This window comes from Plenodomus lingam, assembly GCF_022343315.1.
Source record: "Plenodomus lingam strain CAN1 chromosome Unknown contig_14, whole genome shotgun sequence".
In the NCBI taxonomy this organism is placed as follows: domain Eukaryota; kingdom Fungi; phylum Ascomycota; class Dothideomycetes; order Pleosporales; family Leptosphaeriaceae; genus Plenodomus; species Plenodomus lingam.
In genome coordinates, this window is record NW_027093932.1 from 2,784,938 (window position 1) to 2,810,702 (window position 25,765).

At 52.4% G+C, this 25,765-nt stretch overlaps 13 protein-coding genes across 13 annotated transcripts; 5 read left to right on the forward strand and 8 right to left on the reverse strand.

Moving 5' to 3' along the window:
- Window positions 1-290: 290 nt before the first annotated feature.
- IAQ61_002948 (uncharacterized protein) lies at window positions 291-3,465 on the reverse strand (the record flags this gene model as incomplete). The annotated part of the gene is made up of 5 exons (XM_066095771.1): window positions 3,086-3,465; window positions 2,890-3,017; window positions 2,793-2,832; window positions 2,283-2,738; window positions 291-305 (listed from the first exon to the last, which is right to left on the reverse strand). The coding sequence occupies exons 1-5, from the start codon at window positions 3,116-3,118 to the stop codon at window positions 291-293; spliced, it is 672 nt and encodes a 223-aa protein (XP_065954607.1). The 5' UTR covers window positions 3,119-3,465.
- Window positions 3,466-3,748: 283 nt separating this feature from the next.
- Window positions 3,749-5,798, forward strand: IAQ61_002949 (uncharacterized protein; the record flags this gene model as incomplete). Its single annotated transcript, XM_066095772.1, has 2 exons — window positions 3,749-4,921; window positions 4,974-5,798. The coding sequence occupies 2 exons, from the start codon at window positions 3,749-3,751 to the stop codon at window positions 5,796-5,798; spliced, it is 1,998 nt and encodes a 665-aa protein (XP_065954608.1).
- Window positions 5,799-6,855: 1,057 nt separating this feature from the next.
- RMT1 (type I protein arginine N-methyltransferase Rmt1) lies at window positions 6,856-8,132 on the reverse strand (the record flags this gene model as incomplete). Its single annotated transcript, XM_003843247.1, has 5 exons — window positions 6,856-7,334; window positions 7,382-7,713; window positions 7,782-7,911; window positions 7,974-7,987; window positions 8,056-8,132. 5 exons carry the CDS (start codon window positions 8,130-8,132, stop codon window positions 6,856-6,858), a joined length of 1,032 nt encoding a protein of 343 aa, XP_003843295.1.
- Window positions 8,133-9,195: 1,063 nt separating this feature from the next.
- IAQ61_002951 (uncharacterized protein) lies at window positions 9,196-11,014 on the reverse strand (the record flags this gene model as incomplete). The annotated part of the gene is made up of 5 exons (XM_066095773.1): window positions 9,196-9,242; window positions 9,295-9,575; window positions 9,629-9,740; window positions 9,791-10,533; window positions 10,584-11,014. The coding sequence occupies 5 exons, from the start codon at window positions 11,012-11,014 to the stop codon at window positions 9,196-9,198; spliced, it is 1,614 nt and encodes a 537-aa protein (XP_065954609.1).
- A 13-nt stretch (window positions 11,015-11,027) lies between these two features.
- IAQ61_002952 (uncharacterized protein) lies at window positions 11,028-11,468 on the reverse strand (the record flags this gene model as incomplete). The annotated part of the gene is made up of 3 exons (XM_066095774.1): window positions 11,028-11,129; window positions 11,182-11,196; window positions 11,373-11,468. The coding sequence occupies 3 exons, from the start codon at window positions 11,466-11,468 to the stop codon at window positions 11,028-11,030; spliced, it is 213 nt and encodes a 70-aa protein (XP_065954610.1).
- Window positions 11,469-12,230: 762 nt separating this feature from the next.
- Window positions 12,231-13,072, reverse strand: IAQ61_002953 (uncharacterized protein; the record flags this gene model as incomplete). Its single annotated transcript, XM_003843245.1, has 3 exons — window positions 12,231-12,787; window positions 12,850-12,972; window positions 13,042-13,072. The coding sequence occupies 3 exons, from the start codon at window positions 13,070-13,072 to the stop codon at window positions 12,231-12,233; spliced, it is 711 nt and encodes a 236-aa protein (XP_003843293.1).
- A 210-nt stretch (window positions 13,073-13,282) lies between these two features.
- On the forward strand, window positions 13,283-15,010 carry IAQ61_002954 (uncharacterized protein; the record flags this gene model as incomplete). The annotated part of the gene is made up of 8 exons (XM_003843244.1): window positions 13,283-13,465; window positions 13,514-13,545; window positions 13,622-13,659; window positions 13,710-13,792; window positions 13,840-14,087; window positions 14,136-14,638; window positions 14,696-14,743; window positions 14,799-15,010. The coding sequence occupies 8 exons, from the start codon at window positions 13,283-13,285 to the stop codon at window positions 15,008-15,010; spliced, it is 1,347 nt and encodes a 448-aa protein (XP_003843292.1).
- A 370-nt stretch (window positions 15,011-15,380) lies between these two features.
- On the forward strand, window positions 15,381-16,509 carry IAQ61_002955 (uncharacterized protein; the record flags this gene model as incomplete). Its single annotated transcript, XM_066095775.1, has 5 exons — window positions 15,381-15,818; window positions 15,960-15,968; window positions 16,021-16,338; window positions 16,388-16,416; window positions 16,470-16,509. The coding sequence occupies 5 exons, from the start codon at window positions 15,381-15,383 to the stop codon at window positions 16,507-16,509; spliced, it is 834 nt and encodes a 277-aa protein (XP_065954611.1).
- A 101-nt stretch (window positions 16,510-16,610) lies between these two features.
- On the reverse strand, window positions 16,611-16,967 carry IAQ61_002956 (uncharacterized protein; the record flags this gene model as incomplete). The annotated part of the gene is made up of 1 exon (XM_066095776.1): window positions 16,611-16,967. The coding sequence occupies one exon, from the start codon at window positions 16,965-16,967 to the stop codon at window positions 16,611-16,613; it is 357 nt and encodes a 118-aa protein (XP_065954612.1).
- A 1,289-nt stretch (window positions 16,968-18,256) lies between these two features.
- IAQ61_002957 (uncharacterized protein) lies at window positions 18,257-20,461 on the reverse strand (the record flags this gene model as incomplete). The annotated part of the gene is made up of 1 exon (XM_066095777.1): window positions 18,257-20,461. The coding sequence occupies one exon, from the start codon at window positions 20,459-20,461 to the stop codon at window positions 18,257-18,259; it is 2,205 nt and encodes a 734-aa protein (XP_065954613.1).
- A 558-nt stretch (window positions 20,462-21,019) lies between these two features.
- On the forward strand, window positions 21,020-21,280 carry IAQ61_002958 (uncharacterized protein; the record flags this gene model as incomplete). Its single annotated transcript, XM_066095778.1, has 1 exon — window positions 21,020-21,280. One exon carries the CDS (start codon window positions 21,020-21,022, stop codon window positions 21,278-21,280), a length of 261 nt encoding a protein of 86 aa, XP_065954614.1.
- Window positions 21,281-21,891: 611 nt separating this feature from the next.
- Window positions 21,892-22,503, reverse strand: IAQ61_002959 (uncharacterized protein; the record flags this gene model as incomplete). The annotated part of the gene is made up of 1 exon (XM_066095779.1): window positions 21,892-22,503. The coding sequence occupies one exon, from the start codon at window positions 22,501-22,503 to the stop codon at window positions 21,892-21,894; it is 612 nt and encodes a 203-aa protein (XP_065954615.1).
- Window positions 22,504-23,732: 1,229 nt separating this feature from the next.
- IAQ61_002960 (uncharacterized protein) lies at window positions 23,733-25,613 on the forward strand (the record flags this gene model as incomplete). Its single annotated transcript, XM_066095780.1, has 3 exons — window positions 23,733-23,922; window positions 24,000-24,118; window positions 24,222-25,613. 3 exons carry the CDS (start codon window positions 23,733-23,735, stop codon window positions 25,611-25,613), a joined length of 1,701 nt encoding a protein of 566 aa, XP_065954616.1.
- Between the last annotated feature and the right edge of the window lie 152 nt (window positions 25,614-25,765).

The window sequence follows — 25,765 nt, forward strand, 5'->3', positions numbered from 1 at the left end:
TTAAGCCTATTCTATAATTTACTAACTTGTTATTAACACGTTTTAAACATGTTTAAGTTTTGCTCCCTACCTAATTTACTATAGTTCTTATTATAGGATAATAAGACACCTAGTAGTCCTTATAAATCCTTAAAGAGAAGCGCTTAATAAGGCTATAATAATAGCTTCTTATTTATAGTTCTCTTTGTAGAATTTTCTTAAGTACTACACTTTTTAAGGTTTAAATCTAATTATATAATACGTTATTAATAACGTAATAAGAACACGTTTATAATATGTTCTTAAGATACTTACACGCTTTTACCCTAGAGTATTAGTATTTATACTAGCTTGCTAGCTAGCTATTAAAGAATAGTGAAGTTATAGGCCTATTAAGATAGACAGACTAGCAGGAGTATTATACCTGCTAGAATTAGAATAATTTAAGAACGTGTTCTTAACGTGTTACCTGTGTAGCCTACATAAGCACCTCTTCTCTTATTAGGTAAGAGCTATCTTTATATTACTAAACTAGTATTATATACCTATACCCTTAGCTATATAATTAAGGGTATACTAGGAGAATAGCTATATACTTAATAATTGCTAGTATAAGTAGTAGTCCTTAACTATTACTATAAGTAAGGTATATATTATGCCCCTATAACGTGTTACTAACCTATTCTAAACTTGTTCTATTTACTTTTACTTACTTCCTTAACGCTACTACTACTATCCTCCTCTAGCACTTTATATAGTTACCTAAATTTATCTCTAATATTACTATCTAGTTTAGATATATTATCTAGTACTACTATACTAAACTCTAGTATAGTATTTAGGAACGCCTATATATTATTAAGAATAGGTTTAGAATATATTTAAAAAAGATAGTAATAAAAACTACGTTTACTTGCTTAAATTACCCTAATTTATACTTAACTATAGGCTAGTTTATATAACTATAAAAATTTGCCGCTGTAACGTGGACTTGAACCTACAGGGATATTCTAACCACTCGGAGTAAAGCCCAAGTCGCCCGACGCTAAACCCATGGTCATATGACATGCCACCACCACGAATGGCAAGCAAGCTGAAAGAGGCTGTTCTTCCACTAGGTACATTCAGTGGCTTCGATATATTTAGGAAGGCGACGCGACGTAAGAGCAGCTCTTCTTTTTTGTCGCTTAGCAACTGACGTATGCAGAGGATCAGACTCATCGGTGTAGTCGCAGTGAACAAGCACGACGGGGACACGCTGCGACTCGTTCTTCTCATCGGTAAGTGCTTTCATTGCAATGCGTTGACTTCGTATAGTATGATCGGAGACAAGTACCCGCTTCGCCGCAAATAATTTCCTTTAAAAGCCTGATCAACCTCCGGGTAAAAGCCCGTTAGCACTGCCGTTTCTGGTCTTAAACAGAGTGCTTTGTCTCAAGAGCGTGCAGTGAATACCCACTCACATTAAAAATGCAGCCCTTTTTATATGGCCAGACATGATGCACCCGGACTTCTACTGCGTCGTCGCCTAGTTTATGAATGTTCTTAGCATCTTACACATGTGAAAATACTATGGTATCAGGCAAAAGTGCTCCCCTGTGGGGCGCCTGAGCCACCCCTGTATCTAACTATACTAGATTGGGGTGATACAGTAATATATTTATTTCTTAAAGTTTCTTAATACTTAGTGTGCCCACCTTAGGCTTTAATCACTGCCTAGCAGCGAGCCCTTATACTATTTACTAGTAATTAGAGCTAATTAGGTGTAATTAAGTCCTAGGCTGCGCGCACAATCTCTTATAGTTGTTTGTATAAGGGCTGTTGCCCTATAAGTAGGTCTAGATAGTAGAATTTAATCTAATCTTTTATCTAATTCTAGATAGACTTAATAGGATTAAGATTAGGGGTGTAACTAGTGTTTAAGACATAGTAGATAGTAGTGATAGATAGTGGTGATAGATAGTGGTGATAGAGGTGGTGGTAGAGGTGGTGGTAGAGGTGGTGGTAGAGGTGGTGGTAGAGGTGGTGGTAGAGGTGGCGGTAGGGGTAGTAATAGGGGTTGAGGACTAAGAGATAGAAACATTGAGAAACTTAGGGGTGCATTAATTACTATACAAATTACTATAGATTTGCATAAAAAGTATTAGAATATAGAGTTTCTAATCTCCGTGAGCACGGCCCTACTTTACCCCTGCAAGTAGACCCACGATGAGCACTTTTACCTACCACCATAGTAGATCTCGGTGAGCTCCTCACCGCACGCTTAGTGAGTTTAGGGTGGTAATAATAAAAGATGCACATACAGTGGCGGATTGGTTGGGGAGGAGAGCCTTGTCTACCGCACCCTGTGTGTTCTTCCAGCTTTGAAGCTGTTGAACCTCTTCTGCAAGCCATCTCTTCACATTGGGATAATTTTCAAGGGGGAGCATCATGGCCTGGGGCACAGGCATGGCCGCAGCAACAGCTATGTCGGCTATGGTCACATCATCGCCTGTGAGCCACTTGTTCTTACTAAGGCGGGCTTCCAGGACGCTTGCGCACGTGTGGAACTTGGCTGACGCAGCGTCGATCGCTTTCTGATCCGGTTCGCCGCCCATGAGAGACTTGACAGCGTTCTCCATCAGGTAGACGTAGCAAGCAGGGAACCAGGACGAGGCTTCCCAAAACAGCCAACGATTTACATCAGCACGTCGCTTGAGGTCCTTGGGATACATGGATTCGGCTCCGGATTTATCAGCGGCATATTGCAGGATAGCATTCTACAAGGAACGAATCAGCCATTGAAGAGGGACGGGTCTCGACAATCAGCCTACCGATTCGGTGAGTGTAAAGTGACCGTCTGTCGCTACCGGGCTAATTCGTTATGTATGGTTAGAAAACAGTACACTTGTTTGGTGGCGGATGTCATACACGGTCTTGAGGGGGTTTATTTTGGCGAATTCCTCGCTTTTGTGCTCGCCAGTGACGTAGTTGATGAAGACATGATTATAATCCGCATTCATCTGCTTGAGGCCAGCAAGCACCTTGCGGCTGTTGACCTGATAGCAGCAAATGAGCTTAGCTAGGTACCGTACGTCTGATGTCGCCCATCGCATGAGGAACCTACCGTGCACGGATCGCAGTAGATTTGAATTGTCATTGTGAGGATAGTGAGAAAGGACAATAGGAGTGACGGTCTCTCACGACAGATGCCTCATGGGCCAACGACTCGTCTTGTTCAAGGTGATCTTGGCAGTGCAGTGTCCTGTTACCGTAGGTAAGTACCGGTACATTGTATGTTGTCACAAGCTTGTATCCCGCACTCTAGCTGTGCTGGTCATGGCAAGGCGTGCGTCGAGATACCGGTGCCTACCGGTAGCAGCGCCATGTTTCGGAGAAAAACCCCCCCCCCCATTCTGATTCGATTCACGGTCGACCACTCCTTCTTCTGACTGTGAAAGGAAGCTCTTGGGCGATGGAGCGTGAAGCGTGAAGTACCGGTATGAGGCGTGAGGATGGGACATCTGGATACATGTAGGGGCAATGACTGGCTAGGTACCGGTAATGGCATCTCGTGATGTCGCGTCGCCGTGCCAGGCCCCAGACGCGTTGGTTGCCCCTGGCGACGCGGGGCGGCAAAGTTGTGCATACACAAAGAATGCACGAGCGACTCCCTATCACACAGTCGACCACTCCTACGTCTCTCCCGCCTAAGACATCGTGACGACGATAGCGACATGATCGCGCGCGACAGCACATATCCTCACACCGCATTGCCTTGATGACAACCATGGAGCCTCCCCCACGCCCCTCGAGCTCGCTTTTTGATGTCTTTCTGCGCCTACGCCCTTCGAATGCGGGCCAACGCTTCCTCAGCGTCGAGGATAGCACGCGCGCTCATGCGACACACATCACCATCAAGCCGCCGTCACATGACCACCGCAAGCGCGCCGTCGAGCGCTTTGCATTCACCCAAGTCTTCGAGGAAGATGCGCAGCAGACACATCTCTTCCACGGCACCGGCATCGTGCCCATGGTCGAGGCTGTCTTGGGCGCTCCTGGACACCATGGCCGCGATGGACTCGTGGCTACGCTGGGCGTCACAGGGTCTGGCAAAAGCCATACCATCTTGGGCACCAAGTCACAGCGTGGCCTGGTCCAGATGACACTCGACGCCGTCTTCCAGACCTGCGAGCAGCAGCTCGTACAGTCCTTCTACGGCGCCCCCGCCTTCTCGTCCCTGGCGGCCGCAGATGTCTCTGAGGCGCACATGTTCACTGCTTCGGCCTTCCTTGACAAGCTCTATGGCGACAGTCAACCGGAGCGCCCATCGTCGCGCGCGCAGACGCCCATGCAGGACTGTAGCATCTTCTCGGCAGGCGGCACCGCGCGCTCCCACAAGATGCCGCGACTGTCAGCCCTACCACAGACACCCTCAGTAGCAGACGTGAACATAGCCGCGGACCCCCATGCTGAATATGCCATTGTCATCTCCATGTACGAAGTCTACAACGACCGCATCTTCGACCTCTTGACGGGCAACGCCATGCGCAGCAAGAACTCGACTTTGAAGCGCAGAGCGCTCTTGTTCAAGAGTACTGAACAGAGCCCAGACCGCAAAGTGGTTGCCGGCCTCACCAAGATCATCTGTGGCAACTTTGAAGAGGCCATGATGGTCTTGGAGACGGGCCTCCTGGAACGCAAGGTCGCTGGCACAGGAAGCAATGCGGTTAGCTCACGCAGCCATGGTTTCTTCTGCATCGAAGTGAAGAAGCGCAACGCGGCACCAAAGGGCCCCTGGTCAGGCAGCACGCTCACCATAGTCGACCTGGCAGGCTCTGAGCGCGCTCGGAACGCAAAGACGGCTGGCGAGACGCTCGCCGAAGCTGGCAAGATCAACGAGTCCCTCATGTACCTGGGGCAGTGTATGCAGATGCAGTCTGACAATCAAGGCGGGTCAAAGGTACCGACCCCCAAATACTCTCACCCTCCATTCCAATCACTAACAGGATAAGAATATTGTTCCCTTTCGACAATGCAAACTCACCGAGTTACTCTTCTCCAACTCCTTTCCCTCATCCACCCGACAGGCCCAAAACCACCCCCAACCTCAAAAGTCCATTATGATAGTCACCGCCGACCCCCAAGGCGACTACAACGCCACCTCCCAAATCCTCCGCTACTCGGCTCTCGCGCGCGAAGTCACCGTTCCCCGCATCCCCTCGACCTCCTCCACCATGCAAATTCCCACCTTCCCCAAACGCCCCGGCACCTCATGCTCCTCTGGCCGCACCACCCCCTCCGTCACGCACATTGAGGACCTCGAAGCCGCACACGCCGAAATCGCCCGGCTCAGCGCAGAAATTGAAGTCCTAGCCCTCCAACTAGCGGAAGAAAGCAAACGTCGCCGGGCCGCCGAACTCTCCTGGACCGCGGCCCAAGACCACCTGGCCGACATCGAACAGCAAATCCGGGACGAATGCTACCTCGCCATGGAAGCCGCCGTCGACCAGGAGCGACGCCGGTGGCAGACGGCCCTCGACTACGAACAAGACAGCCAGCAGGCCCACCTGGACTCGAAAATCGACGTCGTCATCCAGGCAACCAAGGCGCAGCTCCAGGGCGCCGCCGTCAAGGTCTACGAAGACCCGGACCCCCTACTCCGCAGCCGGGTCGAGCAGCTCGAGCGCGAGAACGAGGTGCTCAGGGCCCGGCTGGAGACTAGTGAGCGTGAGGCCCAGGGCCGATCGGCGAGTCCGGTGAAGAAGATGAGGGTGCTCAAGGCGAGGAAGTGGGAGGATCCGGAGATGGGGCTTGGGTTTGGGTTGGGTGATGAGTGAGTGTGCCATGTACTGTATGCATACTTGCATCTCAGCTCTTCTACCACTTCCCCGCCCTCTTTTTCTTCTCGGCCCAGCCAGTCAGACCCATACTCAACGATGGACGCGAAGCTAGTATACCACGCAACATATATATCCGCCCTCTCACCCCCACACACATGTAACCTCCCATACACACACAATTCTCCTCCCAGCCAAACCCCAGCATCCTTTCCATTTCACACCTTCTGCTCGGCATTTACGTTTCCCCGGCGTATCAGGTTTCCAGGGCGTTTAGGTCTGGCAGATAACCCTCTCAGGTCCAGTTCCAGTTCCAATCTTGGTTCCAGTTTCAGTCTCAGTCTCCAATCTCACCATGAGGTTTTTATTATTTTATTTCTAGTTTATAGCTTTTAGTTTTTACGGGTTGGGTTTCAGGGCTGGGTTCTCGCTGTGACTGTAAGCGTAAGCATGAGTGTGCAGGCGACGAGTTGGAAGAATACAAGCATGAGTGTGCAGGCGACGAGTTGGAAGAATATCAAGATTAAGAACAAGACCGGTTTCTCTCTCTCTCTCCCTCTCTCTCTGTATGTGTGTTTGTTTGTTTGCTTACTTGCTTGAAAAATATTTATGCTCAAAAGGTGGGTAGCATGGTGCTAAATAATCTGTTTAAACTCAATCACGTCACACAACGCTAACAAGAAGCCACAGAGAAAGACAGGAGAGAAAGAACCAAGAGGAAGAAGAACAAGTCCAAAAGAAGTCATAATTCTCATTTCCCCCCTCCATCGCTCCATCACCTCATCCCTCTTATACAACTAATTACACGTCTTCTTTTTGATTCAACAAAAAGAAAACACATGTATCAAAATGCTCATGCTACCTTAGAGATGCCATTTCCAATTTTTGTAATCGAGGAAGAAAGCCCTCTTTCCCGTCCCTTTTAAAAACGCCGTTTTGTCTCTCTGCATGGAAGAATGATATCTATGGTGGGAGACGCTTTCGTTTCATACATCAAGTTTCTGCGTTCAAAACAAGCCCCCCCTGTCGCCGGCGTGGCGTGCAGCAAGGCAAAAGACTAGCACATTTTGTATTGCGCTTCACCAGACGCTTGTCTGTGCATGTCGGTTGCGTTGAGCTTGTACGTGATTTTGATGTCGAGATCGCGGTGGTTCTTCTCGCTGGGCTTGTTCTCGAGTTCGCCAGTGATTGTCTCGCCCTCTTCCACCGTCAAAACGTCCTTTAGGTAAAACACCGTCTGTTTCCAGTGGGTGTACTTTGTGTGTGGGCCAGTGGAGAAGCGGATGGGCTTATGGCATGCGGCGAATTCAATGTCGAACCAGGCAATGACGGCATGGATGAAATCGTTACGGCGCACTTTGAGCTCGTACGGTAATCGGAAAGCGAGATCGTCGACGGTGCAGGTGTAGAGGTCGAGGGTGATGACGGCAGATGGGTCAGTAACGACAGCCTTGATGTCGACTGTGTCGACTAGCGGCTCGGTCATGGCGGTTTCCTTGAGGGGAGTGTAGTCGAAGCCCCAGACGTTATCCCAGACTACATGGTCAGTATGCACACAGAGCTAGAGGCGCGTGGGCGCTTACATCCAATCTTCTCCTCCTTGTAGTCACCGTCCTCGATGCCGGCCATGAAGATGGTGGCCTTGTCGGGGAAGATCAAGCCGTCCTTGACCAGGTACTTGTCACGGGCGTACAACACCGTGTCTAGCATGCTCTCGTACAACAGGAAGTAGCCCATCCACTCCGATATTATAATATCTACCTTGTCATATGGTAGCACGACCTCCTCCATCTTGCCCTGAAGCAAAGTGATCTTGTCTGACATGCCGTTGCGCTCGACAATTTCCTTGGCCTTGTCAATAATGGTTGACATGTCGACACCAATGACGTGTTTTGCGCCGGCCTTGACGGCAAACCTGGCGAGCATCTGTCAGTCTCTGCTAGCAGATATTGGCTGACCATGTGACAGAAAGGCGGCGCATACATGCTCAGAATTGAGGTTCCGCATCCCACGTCCAGGACGACCTTGTCCTTGAACAGGTGGGGGTTCTGGTAGATGGCATCACGGTACGACTTGGTGCGCACTTCATCTTTCAGCATCTCCTCGTGGATGCCTAGATTTGCGCATTAGCATGGCATTCGGACAGGTCGACCTGTATCGCAACGGGGGACGAACCGTGGTGGTTGTAGCTGTGCACATGACGGTTAGCAAAGGCCGCAGGATAAGTATTGCGCTGGGACAAGACTAGAGCACGAACCTGTTGAAGTAATGCGCCTCGGAGTGAGGCATGCCCGTGAGCGGGTCAATCTTGCTCGAGTCCTTCTGGGCGGCCATGGTGAATGGTCGAGAAGGGGAAGATAGTTGGAGGAAGAACGGTTGAAAGGTAGTTAGGGAGAAAGGTAGGAGAGAGGAAGGGGAGGAGAGATGGTAGGTACAGGTGCGAGGACGGCGAGAGGAAGGAGGAAAGAGATGGGAAGAAAGTGTGAGCTTGTCGTGGACTAGTCTAAGACGCACTCGCGCCAAAAGTTTTGGATTACAGAAATTTTGGTTTTGCGCAGGTTACGACAAGTGAAGGATGCACGGACTACAGACGACCCTCCAGTGCCCCGCTATTGCCCGCCCGCCTCGACTTTGATAACAACGTCGCCGGCTAACTTGCCATTGCTACTTACTACTAAGGCCAACACCATGCACCAGCCTTCCCAAGACCATGTATGATATGGAGAAGATGCTGGAGGCACAATGCCAGCAGTTGGTCTCAGTATTACTGCAACTACAGCGTCTCACTTTCATCCATCAAGTTCCAAGGCCGTGGCTGCCATCCAGGTGCCATTCCAATCTGGCCTGCTTCAGACCTGCATCGATGTATATCTTCGTATGGTAACAAAAGGCAGTGCATAGGTATTGTTGGATCCAGCCGATACCACGTATACAATAGCATGATGGTCCACTCATATAGTGAATGAGCAGATGATTGCTAATGATTGCTACTAGCAAAGCCAACATATATTTCGTAGAACACCACAGCGACTTGCAAATATCCCCCCCCCACTCTTCAGCCATCGCTATTTTGAAAGCATTACATTCTGATACATAAGCCCCTCCAGAGTGGATAAAGAGACAAAGAAACTGAAAAAAAAGCATTCAAGTACAAACCCTATGCAGTTCATTCCCAGGTGCGCAAACAGGTGTAATGGGCGTTTTAGTGGGACGGGGTATAATCGTGCAAAAGAGCAGAAACCGCCCGTTTCGTATCGTCATAAAATTCGTTCATCCATAAACGCCGCTCAGTCGTGACTCGAGAATTGACAGAGCTCGGTTTGACAAGAGACGTTGCAACAACCATCAAGCCTCTTGACCTAGCTAGCCTACTCGTGTGCATTGCAATTTGATTCTTTCATCGCACTCTGATCCGGTGGAATATCTCTCGGAAAGTATGCGCATCTACAATGGTGATGAGTAACAAGACCAGACCAATAGGAACATGTTTGCATACCTTCAGGTGTCGTAAACGTCAACTGGTACCTTCCTGTAGAGCCCTTTGGTGGTTTGTATCCATCGCAAAAGACGTATGGGTGCAGTTCACCAAACTGAATCGTAGCAGGTCCAACACGTTTCATCCAGCCCTTGTGCCCAATGTACTGCGTGACAAACGCTGTCCAGATGGGAATCGTTTTCAATGGGCCGCGGCGAGCCGTCACTTCGAAGCGTACGCAGCCAGAGTCTTCGTCGCGGAAAATTCGAAACGCATGGAGGTATCTTGCATCTTTTGTTTCGCTGATACAATGTTAGCCATGGAGATAGTATCTTGTATGCAAGAGGACATGTACCCGCTGAACTCCATCTTCTCGCCCGGTTGGAAGAAGTCATCTAACCCTTCGGGGATACCATTCTGATCTTGACGCTTCATAGCTACAACAGTACAATAAAAGAGCACCATCCCTATACAAATGGTCAGTCGGCTCGGTGGTCTCCATGGCCGTTGCACTTACTTTCGTAGAGAGTAAATCGGAGGCGTGCCCACAGGTCGAGTTGCCCGTCCTTGCGATTGACTCGACAAAGTTGTAAACATGATTCAGTGCGTAAAATCTTCAAAAAGGTCACTGGTATGCATTGCCTGATGCGGCGACCATCTGGGTCCATGGTGAGGAACAGGAGCCTTGCACGGTTGTCATCAGCCCTCCAGTAGAGTCTCACCCATACGTTGGTGGCTTCAAATGGCAGCTCTAGGACCTTCTCGAACCCGTCACTATCCAGCATCTGAATGACCCGAGGCTCATCTCGGCCCAGGCAGATGGTGGCATCACCCAGCGTCTGGAACGGCGTGGACGAATGTCGGCCGTCGAATATCTTCATGGCCCAATGGGCGACGGGCTCAGAGTCTCCCGAGTGATTGGAGTATGTATGTGATGACGCCGAAGAATGAGTCGGCGATTGTGGGATTTCGGGAGCCGGCGGCGGAATGAGCGGGATGTCTCCTATGCCTACCCCTCCCCAGGTCGATGCAATAGAGGCTCGATGGGGGTGAGGCTGCGGACTATAAGCTGTAGGGTATGTGGAGTGACTGTGGATCCTTGGCCGAGATATCTTGGGTGACGCAGGCTTAGGAGTTCCTGCTCTGCTGGGCACATGCACTGACGACCGTCGCCTGAAGCAAGGGTCCACAGGGACCTGCTTCTTGAGCAGTTTCGAGAGGCGAAGTCTGACGTGGTGTAGCTCTTCCTCATCTTCTTCTCTATTGACACTTAGTTCCAGCAAATAGCTAACGTCTACCGCATCTCTTACCCTTTCAGAGCATCGTACATGCCTTGCAAGTAGGTTCGATACAGCTCCAATCGAACGGGCAGGGAGATGCCTTGAGCTTTGAGATCGACAAGCGCATCTTGCCATATTATTGAATATGGGGGGGTTCCCGGAAAAGCGCCAGGGGGATGCTTATTCTTCGACTTGCTGAACATGTTGCGGACATCATCTAGCGTATGTCCCAGGCTCGGGAGACAGATGCCCAAGTCTTTGAGAATCCTACCCGAGTAGCGGCCATAGAGCGAGAGATCGAGGGCTTCGTGCAGTACATGGAGGGCGTTTGAAATGGCAAACAGCTCTGCTATGTCGCCGGTGATGTCTTTACGATATTGTGGAATTTCACTGAGGAAGACGTGTAGGCCCGAAGCCGTATCTTCAGCTTCCTTGGCGTAATCGAGGAGTTGCCAGTCCATTGTGAGTCGCGCATTAGATGCTCTTCAACGAACCGTAGAATGTGGCCGCCTGGTCATACTTCTGATGTTTGAGATCCAGGGTGGGAATTATGGCGGGATTCGAGGCGTGGCAGGGCTGGGATGTGAGCGTTGGTTGAGGGAGTGAGGGATCGTAGTGATGTGCGCACTGAAATGGGTCGGCTCTTGACGTGTTAATGCAGACGCATGCCGGCCAGAGAAGCGCCAATCGACTTATCGCGACCAGAGCGTCCTAGCCATCCCGCATGTAACCCACAGATGGTCCCTTCTCTTCCGCGCATCTGCGATTAGGCCTCCCGCCTCGACAATCGAGTGGGACATTTTCTGACACCTCGCCTACCCGACTTTCGGGTAGTCGTGACGGTGCGTGGCTGATCAGTGATGGTAAGCTATCGAACAGGCTGCTGGATAGACAAAAGGTGCCACTAGAGATCATGTCATGCATCTACAGCTTCGAGTAACCAAAGCGTTGTCGTCATCAGCGATTGACACGTTCTCCTTCAACAGTGATGTTGATCGGCTGCGTGCTGCGAGGTTATGCGGAAGAATGGCTACACCTAACTCGAACGAGAGTAATTCCGTTCCGTACAGGCCAGCACGGTGAGTGCACGTAGCAAGGTATTCACATCGAGTGAAGAATAACCGCATTTGGGCAATATCGACACAGAGTGGTCAAAGCATGCCGAGTGCAGCCATAGGGTAGAGCACATAGATATAGGTATGTAGCCACCTAAGGATTGCGGTGGAGACGAAGCGGCCAAGAATCGGCCCACTCTCTTGGAACCAAGGATCGAAAGCTCTCCAAAGGCACTTCACAGATGGAAAACAGAACATAGGGAAAAATAAGGGCGCAGCTTAGAAAGAATTGAGGGGCGACTGGTTGCTATATATCTACATCTGATGGTATACAAGGCTGCGCCTCACTCCTTGTTCAGCCACCTTGACAGGCACCAACCATTTCTCAGGCCTCAGCACTAGGCAATCGCCTGTTTGCAACATGATACTGGCTAGCCATACACGGTCGGTGGTGCTGTAGTTGCCATCACAGCCATCCCGATGATGCGTCGTAAAGGTGTGCTGGCTGCCACATTGACTGGCCACATGTGATCCTTGATCGAGCATGCACAGCATGTGCTCCCGAAGCCATCAGCAAAAGCAAAATATACCGACTCTGGAGGAAAAAAAGTCCGAGTTACGCCTACTTGCCGAGTGCTTTGAGCTTCTCGTCGACCAGTCTTGACACCATCTTCTCCAATATAGCAAACTCGCCCTTTGCAGTGCCCTCGAAGTAGCCTTCCACACTCTTCTCCACGTACTTGCCAACCTGATCCACTTCAACGTTGACAATGTCACCCGGCTTCTTGGATGCAGTGATGACCTTTTCCTGTGTGTACGCGATGAGCATTACTTCCCACCAGCCTTGTGGGCCGTCTTGGACCCTGGTGACGGTGAGGCTGGCCCCATCGATGGTCACGTAGCCCTTTTCGACAATATAACGCAGGACTGCTGTCTCTCTGGGCTTGAAACGAAACGTCAGGGCGTTGCCGTCGGGAGTGACCGATTCAATGGTCGCAGTTGTATCGACATGGCCTTGAACAAAGTGGCCGCCCATGCGCGTGCTGGCTGAGACAGCACGCTCTAGGTTGACCTTGGAGCCTTTCTTGAGTGATCCGAGATTGGTGCGCCGCAGCGTTTCGGGAGCGCATCCAATCTTGAACGTTGACTGGTCGAACTCGGTGACTGTCAGACACGTGCCTGCAACCATTAGCGACACATGTGTGGGCCAAGGGGGTGAATAATGATGAGGGTGAATGTACCATTGACGCTGATGCTGTCGCCCAGATGCGCATCCACCAGAATGTCCGCACATCCCGAAATAGTCAATGAGGTCCCGCCACCACCGGAAGCCGTCTGATCACGCTCCTCCAGGGCGGAGACAGCTAGCCAGAATCAGCCATGCTGCAAAACAAGTCATTGCAATTGCACTTCAGTGCAGTCTTGCGACTTACTGCCAATGGTTTCAACTAGGCCGGTAAACATGGTGGGCTTGGATGGTAGAGAGATATGGTAGCCCGGAGAGAAGCAATGGTGGATTGGTGGGGTTGAGCCTCGGAAGTCCGACTGATGTAACTTAACGTTAACGTTACCGGTGCCGGGAGTTCCAAGCTTGGAGATGACTAGCCATGATCGTGAATCATTCCGTCATCACCACCCTCTTCACGTTGTCCTGGTCAGCACAATAGCAGGAACATGTTGCCTGCTACAGTACGGGGCTCAAGAAGTGCCTTGCGCACTTGTTCGCCATGCTACGCCCGCCAATGGCCTGGCAGCACCCAAATTCGGCCATTCGCATCAGAGGCAGCAAGTGGAGATGCATCCAACCTGCCGCTGGACGGCATAAAGGTGCTGGATATGACGAGAGTGCTAGCTGGCGTAAGCTGCTAAATTCTTTGCCGTGGGTCACTAAACTGACATGATCAGCCCTATTGTACACAAATCTTGGGCGATCTTGGGTATGCGAAGGACAGCCCTGTACGGATCAACATCGAGGTTGACATACCTCTGGGATATTGATTGACGGACTATCAGTGCAGATGTCATTAAAGTCGAGCACCCCGTCAGAGGAGGTTGGTCATCCCGCCATAAACAATGCACGCCCTCTGAAGCCATGACGCAGACGACACTCGAGCATGGGGCCCACCCTATGCCAAGTACACCAACAGACAACAAGGTCCAGGTGAAAGCGCATACTACCTAGGGGTATACATAGTCGATCAAATCATGTAGCCGCAGCTGATCATCCGCAGGTTAACCGCAACAAGAGATCATTAGGCCTGTCTTTCCAGCATCCGGCCGGCGTTGATATACTGCATCGCCTGGTAAAAGAATGCGATGTCCTCGTGGAAAACTACCTTCCCGGGTCACTTGGCAAGTATGCCATGGACTACGCTACCGTTTCCAAGATCAACCCTAGCATCGTATATGCCAGCATTACCGGCTACGGCCAAACTGGGCCGTACCGGAACAGGGCTGGCTACGATGTCATGGTAGAAGCGTATGCTCTTGCTAGCTGAAGGCTGAGGCTTGTTCTAACAGCACTTAGTGAAATGGGCCTCATGCACATCACTGGCACAAGAGATGGTCCGCCAGTGAAAGTGGGTGTAGCAGTCACTGATCTGACAACGGGGTTGTACACCTCGAACTCTGTCATAGCTGCTCTCTTCCGCCGGATGAGGACTGGCAGAGGTCAACACATTGACGTTGCGCTTAGCGACTGTCAGGTGGCCACCCTAGCTAATATTGCCAGTTCCTGTCTCATCAGTGGACAAAGAGACTCGGGAAGATGGGGAACCTCCCATCCATCCATCGTTCCTTACAAAGCCTTCAAGACGTCTGACGGCGATATTCTCCTTGGGGGTGGCAATGACCGCCTCTTTGGCATCATCTGTAGTAAACTAGGCAAGCCAGAATGGGCCACTGACGAGAGATTCAAGACGAATGCCTTGAGGGTGCAAAACAGGGATACATTGGAAGAGCTGATTGAGAATGAGACGCGACAGAAAACCACACAAGAACTGCTCGGGATACTAGAAGGAAGTGGCATGCGTGAGTCTGCATTTGAGTCCGGTCATTGTGGAGGCCAGAGCCAGCTGACCACTATAGCTTACGCTGCCATCAATGATGTTCAGGATACTCTGAATCATGAGCATGGTATGTTTCCGCTCTACATGTCTCCTTGTGTCCACTAAGAAATTGGTTATCGTAGTGCTTGCCCGAGACATGGTCAAAGAGATTGATCACCCAGCGTGCGGACCTATCAAGCTGGTCAACACGCCTGTGAAATGGTCTGAGTCGACGCCGGGTATTCGATCGGCACCACCAACGCTTGGTCAGCATACAGACGAAGTCCTAGAGGGCATGCTCAAAATGAGCAAAGCAGAGGTAGACGAGTTGCGGGGTGAGGGAGTGGTAGCGTGATGCACTATGGTTGAGGGCGGAAGGGTCTTGAAGCCAGATGCAATTGTGGAATCCGAATACTGAAGGCCCGTGTTGATCTCATACCAGAGTCATTCAGATATTGTGTAAAATTGAATACGTGTTGTGCGTGTACGTGGAAGTAATCTGATGTTGCAGTTTAACAAGTCGGGGGACCGAATCCCATTCCTGGGCAATGCTAGCAACTCCCGGTATGGTACCGGTACCCTTGGCTCGACGCATGGCTCGATCCGAGCGCAACTGACTTCATGCGACCGACTTGGACCTCTCTTTCCATACACCGACCGCCGCCCAGCGCAATTACACTATTCCTACACCCAAAGACAGCGGTCGCCGGTCCGTAAGAAGCACCATGGACCTGCTGAATTCCGCCAACGAGCCACATGGCGCCGACAATGGCCTGCCTTCGACTGCCTCCATGCCACAGTCCCCATCGCCGGACATGGCCGCCCAGAGTGCCACTACTGCCACTACTTCTGCCACTACCACCTCCACTACCACTGCCACTACACCTCCCACTACCACTCCTCCCGTTCCCACTTCTGCTTCTACCGCTGCCGCCAGCGGGTCCAGTTTCCCTCAATTCTCTGCCTCCACGGCGGCCATACTCGAGCGTCTGCAGGGCAACGGAGGACATGCGTCCAGACATGCTGCCCTCGAAGCCAAGCGGGCGGAAATCCTACAAAAGTACGTGACCAGCGACAAACTACCTACGCCTCCGCCCATGCCCACCACGGGCCGCCGAGGACGAGGCGGCAGAGTCGGGACTCCGAGTGGCCTCAAGACCGAAGTAGGCGCATCGCCCACGGGGAACTCGTCTGGGCGGGGCTCTGGGCGCGGCCGAGGACGAGGAAGGGGTCGTGGTAGTGGTAATGGCAGAGGGGGAGGCAGAGGCAGAGGCAGCAAGAGGAAGCGATCTGACAGTGAAGAGGAGAGTGATGTGAGCGTGTTCGCTACCCTCTGGACCGACGCCCTTCACTGACTCTCGGCAGCACGACGACGATGATTCTGACATGTCCTCCTCGCACACCCCCCTCCCAACGCGCACCAAGTCTGGTCGCAGCATCCACAAGCCTGTCGTCTTTGTGCCCACCATCCCCGAGCCAGCACAGGGTGTCAAGCGGCGAAGGTCCACAAAGACAATGCTGGCTGCAAAGTGCAAGACGTGCCATCGCGAGACGGACCCGAGCAATAACCGGATAGTATTCTGTGATGCATGTAGCACTGCGTACCACCAATACTGCCACACGCCCCCGATTGACAACGAGGTCGTCACTGTGCTGGAGAAGGAGTGGCTCTGCAGCACATGCGTGGCATCGAAGCAGCCGAGCGTAGTTCCCGGCGACCACCAGACCCTAGTCGCTGCTGAGCGTCTGTCCATTGAAGAGGTGAGCTCGAGTCCGTTTCTCTCCCTACGTCCAAAACTAATCACAGCCGCCAGAAACGAGCCTACTTCAACACACTCACACAAGAGCAACTAGTAGACCTGATCGTCACAGCAACAACAAACCACCCCTCCCTCCCTCTCTTCCCCCCAAACATAACCTCCCTCCTCCCAAACACCACCATCACCACCACCATATCAACCAACCACCCCCCACCACCCCTCCCCTCCCTCCTCCCATCCCCCAACCCACAAACCCAATACCAACCCCCCTCCGCCTTCCACACCAACCCCCCAATCTCCACCCCACCCACCATCCACACCCCCACCGCGCCAACCCGCTCCACCACCGATCCCCCAGAACCCTACCCCCACCCCACCCCCACCACCACCACCATCGACCTCGCCGGCAACCAATACGACGAAGACGACGGGTACGACACGGATCCCCCGGCTCACTACCCCAAGCCTGGAAACGGCATTGCCCGCACCTTGCGCCCGGAAAGCGAGGATTTGAATTGGCTCGTTGATGATAATTTTGAGGTTTTTAGTCATGGGTGGAAGGGTGATGGGACGGGGGCGGGGGCGGATGCGGTGTTGGAGGGGGTGGGGAGGGGGGGATAGGGCGTTTGGGGAGGGTTTTTTTTGGGCAAGGCAGGGCGAGAGGGAGAGGGAGAGCGAGAGCGAGAGCTTGGGTCGGAGTGGAATTGATACGTCCCACTCCCCATTCTTCCTTGTAAAATCCATTTTCAAATCAAACGCATCTCCCCACCACCACCACTTCTACTCGAAAGAAAGAGACACGCATCCCATCCCATCATCCCATCACGCCAATTTTTTTTAATTCATTTTTTAAATTTTTAAATTTTTACAAAATTTTTTTTGCGCCTTGCTCGGAAATTACAACATCATCTCCCATGTTAACAAAGTCCATTCATTTCCACCCTGCCCTCTCCCATGCCCATTCTCCTATCCACTCGCAGTCGGTACATCGACTTCCACATGGCCACGTATCCATGTATTTTATGCAGCACAGGCACGCGAAAGCAAGGATTCTGGAATCAGGGGGGGTTTAATAGTAGATTTGGGGGTTTGGAGACTTGGGGGACGTTGGGTATTGGGTATTGGGTATTGGGTATTACATACTACATATTGCGTATTACATACTACATACTGCGTATTACATACTGCGTATTACATACTGCGTATTACATACTGCGTATTACATATTACATATTACATACCGCATACGGCATATAAAGACTAAATATATATACATTGAGGCCAATTAGGTGCACTTCACTTGTATATACAGGCCAGCCCGGGCCAGATCAGACAGGACCAGACAAGGTCTAGGTATCGTGTGTAATGCAAAGCAGAGCAGTCATGCCATGTGAAGATCAACTGCGCGTTCTGCTGGTGTGGATGTAGATGTAGATGTGGATATAGATGTGGATATAGATGCTAAACGCCAATACAATGCCAAACGCCAACGCTAATGCTGATTCCGCTTGGAAACGAGAAACGAAACGAGAAACGAGAGACAAGACCTGCTGAGCCGTGCTGTGTGAGTTTGCATGTCCCATGTTCGTGTATATATATACATGTAAATGTGAATGTGTCTGGATATGCAATGATTTATCCCTTGAGAGCAGAGAGCGCGTTTCGTCATGTTGAAGCGCATGCCATGGGTTCTGGGATTATTGTATTAGGATGGGGATAGCATGATATAGTGAAGTGTCGTGTTCGCTTTAATTCCGTTTGATTTCGTTTCGATTAGATTCGTCGCGGCTGTGTTCGGTCGACTCGCCATATGGTAGCTTCACCAAGAAAACGCCCTGCAATCAATAATCGTCGTAATCCACGTTGCCGAATCCTTCATCATCGTCGTCGAGGTATTGATGCTCGAGATCTTCTTCCTCCTCCTCCTCCTGCTGTTCTTGTTCGTCGTAGTCGTCTTCGGCCTCGGCTGCTGCATTCGCATTGGTCTGGTGTGTAGCAGGTGGCGGGCTGTTCGTGGCGTCAGAGGCAGCTGGGCTGGCGCCTTGGCCGCTGCCCGACGGCGTACTCGTCGTGTCACCGCCTGGAAAGAGTTCCTTGAGACGGTCGTAGTTGATGTGGTTGCTAAACTGCTTGGCGCGCTTCTTGAGCATCCTGTGGGCAGCCTCGGCGGCGCTGGCAGCGGGTTGGCCTTCGAGGAGGCTGCCGTCGCCCATTTGGTGGTGTTTGCGTTTCTGCTTTGGCTTCTTGGGCTTGTCTTCTGCGGCCTCGAGTTCGGCGTCCAGGATTTTCTTCTGCTGATCGCGAAGCCACTCTTCGTTTTCCGTGATCCAGATGGCTTCCTTGCGACGGACCTCTTCAGGTCCAAGAATGCAATTTGCAACGTCCGGGTCGTTGTCAAACTCGTCTTCGCCAATGTCGGGGGACAGGTTCACGGGAACGTCGCGGGTGTCGGTGCGCATGCGCGTCAATTCGCTCGCTGTCCAGCCCGTGCGTTGCAACAGTTCGTGATTTTCGTTTTGGGCGCATTCTTTGAAAATACTCTCCCAGTCTTTGATGGTGTGGGTGACTTCCTCTTCCAGATCCTGTTCGATTTCAAGATCTTCGGGTGAAATCTCAATAGGCATTCGTTTCTTCGGGGGGCGACCACGCTTCTTGGGGATGACCAAGTCGGGATCACCGGCTTGGATCTCCTCTGCTTCCTCAAACGCCGTGGCGACGGTATCAATGACAGTCTCGGCATTTCCATCCAACACATCCTCCGCGGCAGCAGGATCTGTACCTTCTTGTGTTGCAGGCGGTGTAGCGATTGCTTGAGAAGTCCCTTTGTCTAATTTACGTCTCTTGCTCGTCCTTGACGGCGCTGTGCTGGGGCCAGCTTCCCCTTGGCTGGGATGCGGCGACTGCTCGTCCACTGCAGAGTTGGCCTCTCCGTCCTCGTCGTCTTCCGAGGTGGACGATTGTGTCGCCTTCCTCTTCGCCCTGCGCTCCTCTCTCTCTGCGCGCCTCCAGATGGCGGGTGGTAGTGTCTTGACCTTGAGCTGCTGGCCCATCTCGCGAAACTGCTTGACGGTCAAGGCGGAGCTGGGCGTCTTCTTGTACTCGTACAAGCGCGAGTTGATGGTGGAGTCGGCCACTTTGACCACGTAGACGACTTCACGAACGGTGCGGCGGAAGTTGTTCATGCGGGCAGCGAGAATGATGCAGGCACCACAGAGGCCGGCGGGTTGGCGACCTTGAACCATCCAGTCGCGGCCCATGCGCCTGAGCAGCTTGCAGGCGTCGTCGGCGACCTTGTGCGAGGCCTCGGCAAACTCGAGCTTGCGGCAGTACTTGAGCATCAGCGGCTCAATCTCCTGGACAGCCTTGTTGCCGGAGAGGGTGGCGGGGTCGTCCTCGCCCAGTTTCTTCAGAAAGGCCTTGTAGGTGTCGCCCAGGGCCCAGACGTTGGTCTGCGTCTTCTCGGCCAGGTCCATGAGCAGCAGCGTGTTCTCGGGCTGGCGCCGGGCGGCCATGTAGATGGCAACAGCGGCGACGTTGCGTATGCGACGACCCTGGATGAAGTTGTGGTTCATCGCGAGCTTGTACCAGCCCACGGCCTGGTCAATGACCGTCTGGCGCTGCTGCAGCGACCGGCCCAGCGAATCAATGGCCGTGCGGGCCAACATGACGGCCTGCTCTCTGCTCTCCATGCCGCCGAGCCCGCGCATGGTGCCGCCCATGGAGTTGGCGTGCCGCTGCTGGTCGCCGATGAAGCCTCCCTCGACAATGGCCGCCCCACCGGCCGTCTCGCCAAAGGTGACTTCGGCCACGATGGAGCTCTCCTGGAGGACGGTGCCGCAGGTGAAGCAAAAGGTGCTGCCGTCGTCTTCTTCCATGGCTTGCGGGTTGTCGCAGCACTTTGGGCGGTTGCGTACGCGTGGCGGGGGCGCGGGCATGGCCTTTCGTTTCGTCGTGATGGACTGGTAGGGATCGGGCTTCTTGGACGAATTGAGGCCGCCGAGGCGTTCGCGTGGAGGCCTCGGACGGGCGACCTGGGGGGCCGACATGTTTGGGGATGTGGAGGCGGGTCGAGGGTGGACGGGGTGACTATTTACTCCGGGCTGTGCGTGCGTGTATATGTGCGATCATGTGTGCGTGCATGTGTGCGTGCATGTGTGCGTGTATCGTGGCGCTGGTGATATTCCTCCCACTTTACTGTAGAGGAGAGAGAGAGAGAGAGAGAGAGAGAGAGAGAGAGAAAGAGGGAAGAAAGTCGGGCAAAAGTAAAGCCAGTGTCCGTTCGATTCGGGAGAAGAGAGCGAGCGGGGCATGGTCTGCCTACTCGATTGCGCCTTGCCGCTTTCGGCGTGGGTGAGCTCTGCACCTCCGTGTACGCGCACTCGAAAGCTGGCAGCCCAGGAGATGGCACAAAACATCGTCCATGGCAAGGAAAGGGAACATGTTGGAAAACCATTGGCTTGTTCGTGGGGTCGTGTCTCAGACTCTTCTTCTGCCTAAGATTCTACTCGAGAACAATGCACTGCAAGACTGCACACTCCTTTGCCTCTTACCCAAACGAACAGCTTCCTCCCATTCTCTAGTCTATGGAATAGGTAAGTTGGCACATGTATGCACGCCAAAAAGACTACGCAGAGACTACTGTTACTACTACTACTGCTACTACTACTACTGCAACTACTACTACTACTGCTGCTGCTGCTACTACTGCTACTACTGCTACTACTACTGCTGCTGCTGCTACTACTGCTACTACTGCTACTACTACTGCTGCTGCTGCTACTACTGCTACTACTGCTACTACTGCTACTACATGCTACCACGCACTCAGGCCAAACGACTTGCTCTCCCTTGCTTGCCCCCCTTGATGCGTTTGCGGTACCTGCAGTAGACCGACGAGGAACACCATGGCCAGAAACCTCCCAAGCTTGTGTAGAGAGACGGTCCACAGTCCCCAACGATTGGCTGACTGACCTTCACTCACCAGTTCCCCCGCGCCCCCCGGCCCCCGGTGCGCAACTCCATCAAGCTACTGCCCTGGCTTCCCAGCCCCAGCCTCCCTGTGCCGCCTTGTTGGTCCCCTTCCCCCCCCCCCGTCGCTGTCACTCTGTCCCCGCCCGCCCCATCTCTCTCTCCGCTTTCCCCCTCCCAGCTGGTCCTTCACCCTCGCCGCCTCAAGACCACCATCCAACGCGTTCCCACATCCCCACACATCCACCCAAACAATCGCCATGTCGACGCGCAAGAGGAAGAACGAGGAGGAGGAATTGGTGGCTTTGCCTTCTGATGAATCCGAGTCTGAGGAGGAGTAAGTGAGCGCTTTCTTGACGTCATGCCTTGATGCTGTCTCTGCCATTCATGCTCGCTGTGCTGCGTGTCTGGTGATGAAGGTTGGGCTCTCGCGGTCCCATTCATTCAGGAGCGACTACAATCTGCCTTCAAACTGTCCGTGACTTCCGCCTGTAGACTGCTCAACAATTCACCCTTCTTCTTGCGCGCATCCAAAACAACAAAGCTGACCCCATTCACCCATAGATATGCCGAGTCTGAGGAGGGTTCCGCCTTTGACGAGGACGACTCGGACGCAGAAGATCCACGTAAGTCTCCACGCCAAATCTTGTCCCATTCCCATCGTGATGCCACTGCCCATGTCTAACACTGCCTCTCCCCCCCCCCCAGCGCCCAAGAAGAAAGCAAAGCGCACCAAGGCCAAGGACGACGAAGACTCTGCCGACGAGGAAGAAGAGGAAGAACTCGAAGAGAATTCCGAGGACGATGATGCAGCCGCCCCCCAGGAATCTGACGACGAAGACGAGGACGCAAACGCCCCTGCTAAGAAGCCAGCCGGCGCCGAAAAGGACAGAAAGGTCAAGACAACCGGGAAAGAGGAACCAGTCCCTGTCGTCAACGATGACGACGACGACGACGGTTCTGAGTAATTGCGAGTTTTGAATTCAGGAGGTTCTTTTGGTGCATGTCTTTGATCTGAATCGAGATCTACACATGCAATGAGCTGCTCACCATCTCTCTTTTGCCCAGGTGACTGTTGTTGCGATGGAAGCCTACTGTCAGGTAGTAGTAGTGATCCCATCTCCACGTTGATCTTAAAAGTGCAAATGACCATGGACCTCGCATTCACAAATACATCATCTGTTGCTTGTCACTCCCCCATCTCCCTGAGGGCGAAACCATACGCGCTGCTGTACACTCCAACCACTCTCCCCCCGATAAAAGAAACATGTACCTACTCATCAAGGCGACAAACGTACTCGTACGCATGACTCGTGCGCACCGTTCGCTGCACATGACTGCACGGTACTCGTGCACTACTATCCCACATCACATAGGCTACATACCACACGCCTCCACATCACCACCCATGCAGCCCGAAAGCCGCGTGAAGCTTAACCTGAGTCTCAACGGAATCCAGTAGCCAGAATCCCTAGACCGACACTTGTCTGTCCTGCGCGTAGAAAACCCAGAGTTTGAACGAGGATACGTTGGCACATGGGTGTGATTTGAGGGCTGGGGATGTTGGATGGGTTTGGAGGTAGGGTAGGGTAGGGTACATGGAGTGGAGTACATAGGTACCAGTTTAGTACACTACCCTACAAGGATTTCCATTTCCATTTCCATTGCGCGGTACCGGTACCGGTATGGGCACAAGTACAGACACAACGCCCCCGCACTGGATAACCCAGATGATGACCAAGAGTACATGGGTACTTCATCATCCCCCCATCATAGAAGTTTACCTCATCCAGTTACCGGAACCCTCCCCAACACCGGCCCCCGGCATCAACACCTCCCCTGCAAACAGCACCTGCACATCCTCCCCCTTCAAAAACGGAATACATCCCGCCCTCACCTTATTCCCGGGTGCTGCCGTATCTAGGAGTAGAGTCCTGTACGTCTAGTAGCTGTAGAGTAGCAGACTATACTATACTTGCATGACGTCTTACCCGGCCAATCAAACCGTGCTGGGGGTGGGGATCAACGGTACGGTATGGGGCTAGTTTGGGTTGGATTGGCGAGGCGGGAAGATCAGATGGAATATGGAAGGATGGTATGCTTGGATACTGGGACTATTGCGTTCTACTGCATGCGCGACAGGTGTGGGTGCGTTGGTAGTGGGGAGCCTTGCAGTGGGAGGGAAGGGGTGGGTATATAGGAGTGTGGGGATGGCGGGGGATGGATTTGGGGGGGTTGAGAAGGTTGTTTGTTTTTCACACATGTATAAAGTTTTGTCGTCGTCTTGATCCTGGCTTTGATATATACTATATTCGACCATACCATACCGGTACCACTTTCCCTGCAACAATGCTGCCTTTCCGCACAGATATAAGCGCAGCCAACGAGCCTGCAGCGCCAGACAAGGAAAACTATGTAAACCGTCTCGACACCGATGTGCTGATCGTCGGTGCAGGCTTCGGTGGCATATACCTGATGCACAAACTCCGTCAACAGGGGTTCAAGTGCAAAATCTACGAGGCCGGGTCGGATCTCGGTGGTATTTGGCATTGGAATTGCTATCCGGGGGCACGTGTGGATTCACAGGTGCCGATTTATGAGTACTCTTTACCGGAGGTGTGGAAGGTATGTCTGATGTGGTAGTTGGAGGATGGATATGCGTTGAGAAACTTGACATGATGTTGTCACATGATAAAAAACTGACACAGAGACAAGGATTGGACATGGTCGTGTCGGTATCCGGGGACAAAGGAGCTGCAGAGTTACTTTGACCACGTTGAGCGGAAATTGGATATCAAAAAGGATTGTGCATTCAACACCCGCGTCGTGGGAGCCCAGTTCGACAAGCCGTCTGGGAAATGGAAGGTCCAGACCGAGGATGGCAGGACGGCAACGTGCAACTATCTCCTGCTCGCGCTGGGATTCGCAGCCAAGCGGCATTTTCCAGATTGGCCTGGCATGGAGACGTTCAAGGGTGAGATTCACCACAGTTCGTTTTGGCCGGCGTCGGGGGTCGATGTTACGGGCAAGCGGGTGGCGGTGATTGGTACGGGATCGACTGGTATTCAGATTGCGCAGGAGACGTCAAAGACGGCTGCGAGTATTACGCAGTTTGTGAGGACGCCGAATCTTTGCCTTCCGATGCAGCAGAAAGATCTTACAAAAGAGGAACAGGATAAGAGGAAGCAGGGAGAGTATCAAGAGCTGTTCAAGCATCGGTTGACCACATTCGCCGGCTTCGGATACGACTATGTCCAAAAGGAGACTTTTGATGACACGCCAGAGGAACGTGAGGCCTTTTACGAGGAGAGGTGGCAGAATGGCGGGTTTGAGTTTTGGCTGGCCAACTACAAGGTCAGTCTAATCCATATCGTGAGTGTTGTTGCACTATCGTCTAACAAAACACAGGACCTCCTATTCGACAGCAAGGCCAACCGCGAAGCCTACAACTTCTGGGCCAAGAAGACTCGCGCCAGAATCACTGACCCGGAGAAACGTGAGATTCTTGCACCGCTGGAGCCACCCCACGCCTTTGGCACGAAGCGACCCAGTCTGGAACAAAACTACTACGAGATGCTCGACCGGCCGGAGAACAAGGTCGTTGATATCAACAAGTACCCCATCAAAGAAGTGACAGAAAATGGCATCCTAACAGCAGATGGCCGATTGCACGAATTCGACGTCATCGCCCTGGCCACCGGCTTCGACTCAATTACAGGTGGCATAAAGAACATGGGTCTCAAGAACGTCGACGGCGTTCTCCTAGCAGACAAGTGGAAGAATGGCACGTACAGCTACCTGGGCATGACCATCAGCGGCTTCCCAAACTGCTTCTTCCTCTACGGTGCCCAAGGCCCCACCGCCTTCTCCAACGGCCCTACGTGCGTCGAAGTCCAGGGCGATTGGATCGTAGACGCCATTGTTAAGCTGCGTGGCCAAGGACTCGACTACTGCGATGCAACACACGAAGCTGAGAAGCAGTGGCGGGAAACGGTCATCAAGTTCTCGGATAAGACTCTGTTCCCGCAGACCAAGGTAAGTCCAGTTCTACGTCCTAGATTGGAGAGAGACAGACTTGTGCTGACGTGGATGCTACAGTCGTGGTATATGGGTGACAATGTACCTGGAAAGGTTCGTGAGCAGTTGAGTTTTGCGGGCGGGTTTCCAGAGTACTCCAAGGCGATTAGACGGGCGCTGGACAATGGGTTTGAGGGGTTCGTTACGGCTTGATTGGGTTGGAATTAATGCGATACCAATGCAGATGAACATGCCAACATTCTGATGCTTATCTTGGTGAAAAAATTGACTTGATTCGGGATGAGTAAAATGCCGTGGATGGGCATACTCGAAATTCATCTGTTAGGAGACCCGGTGTACTCGGT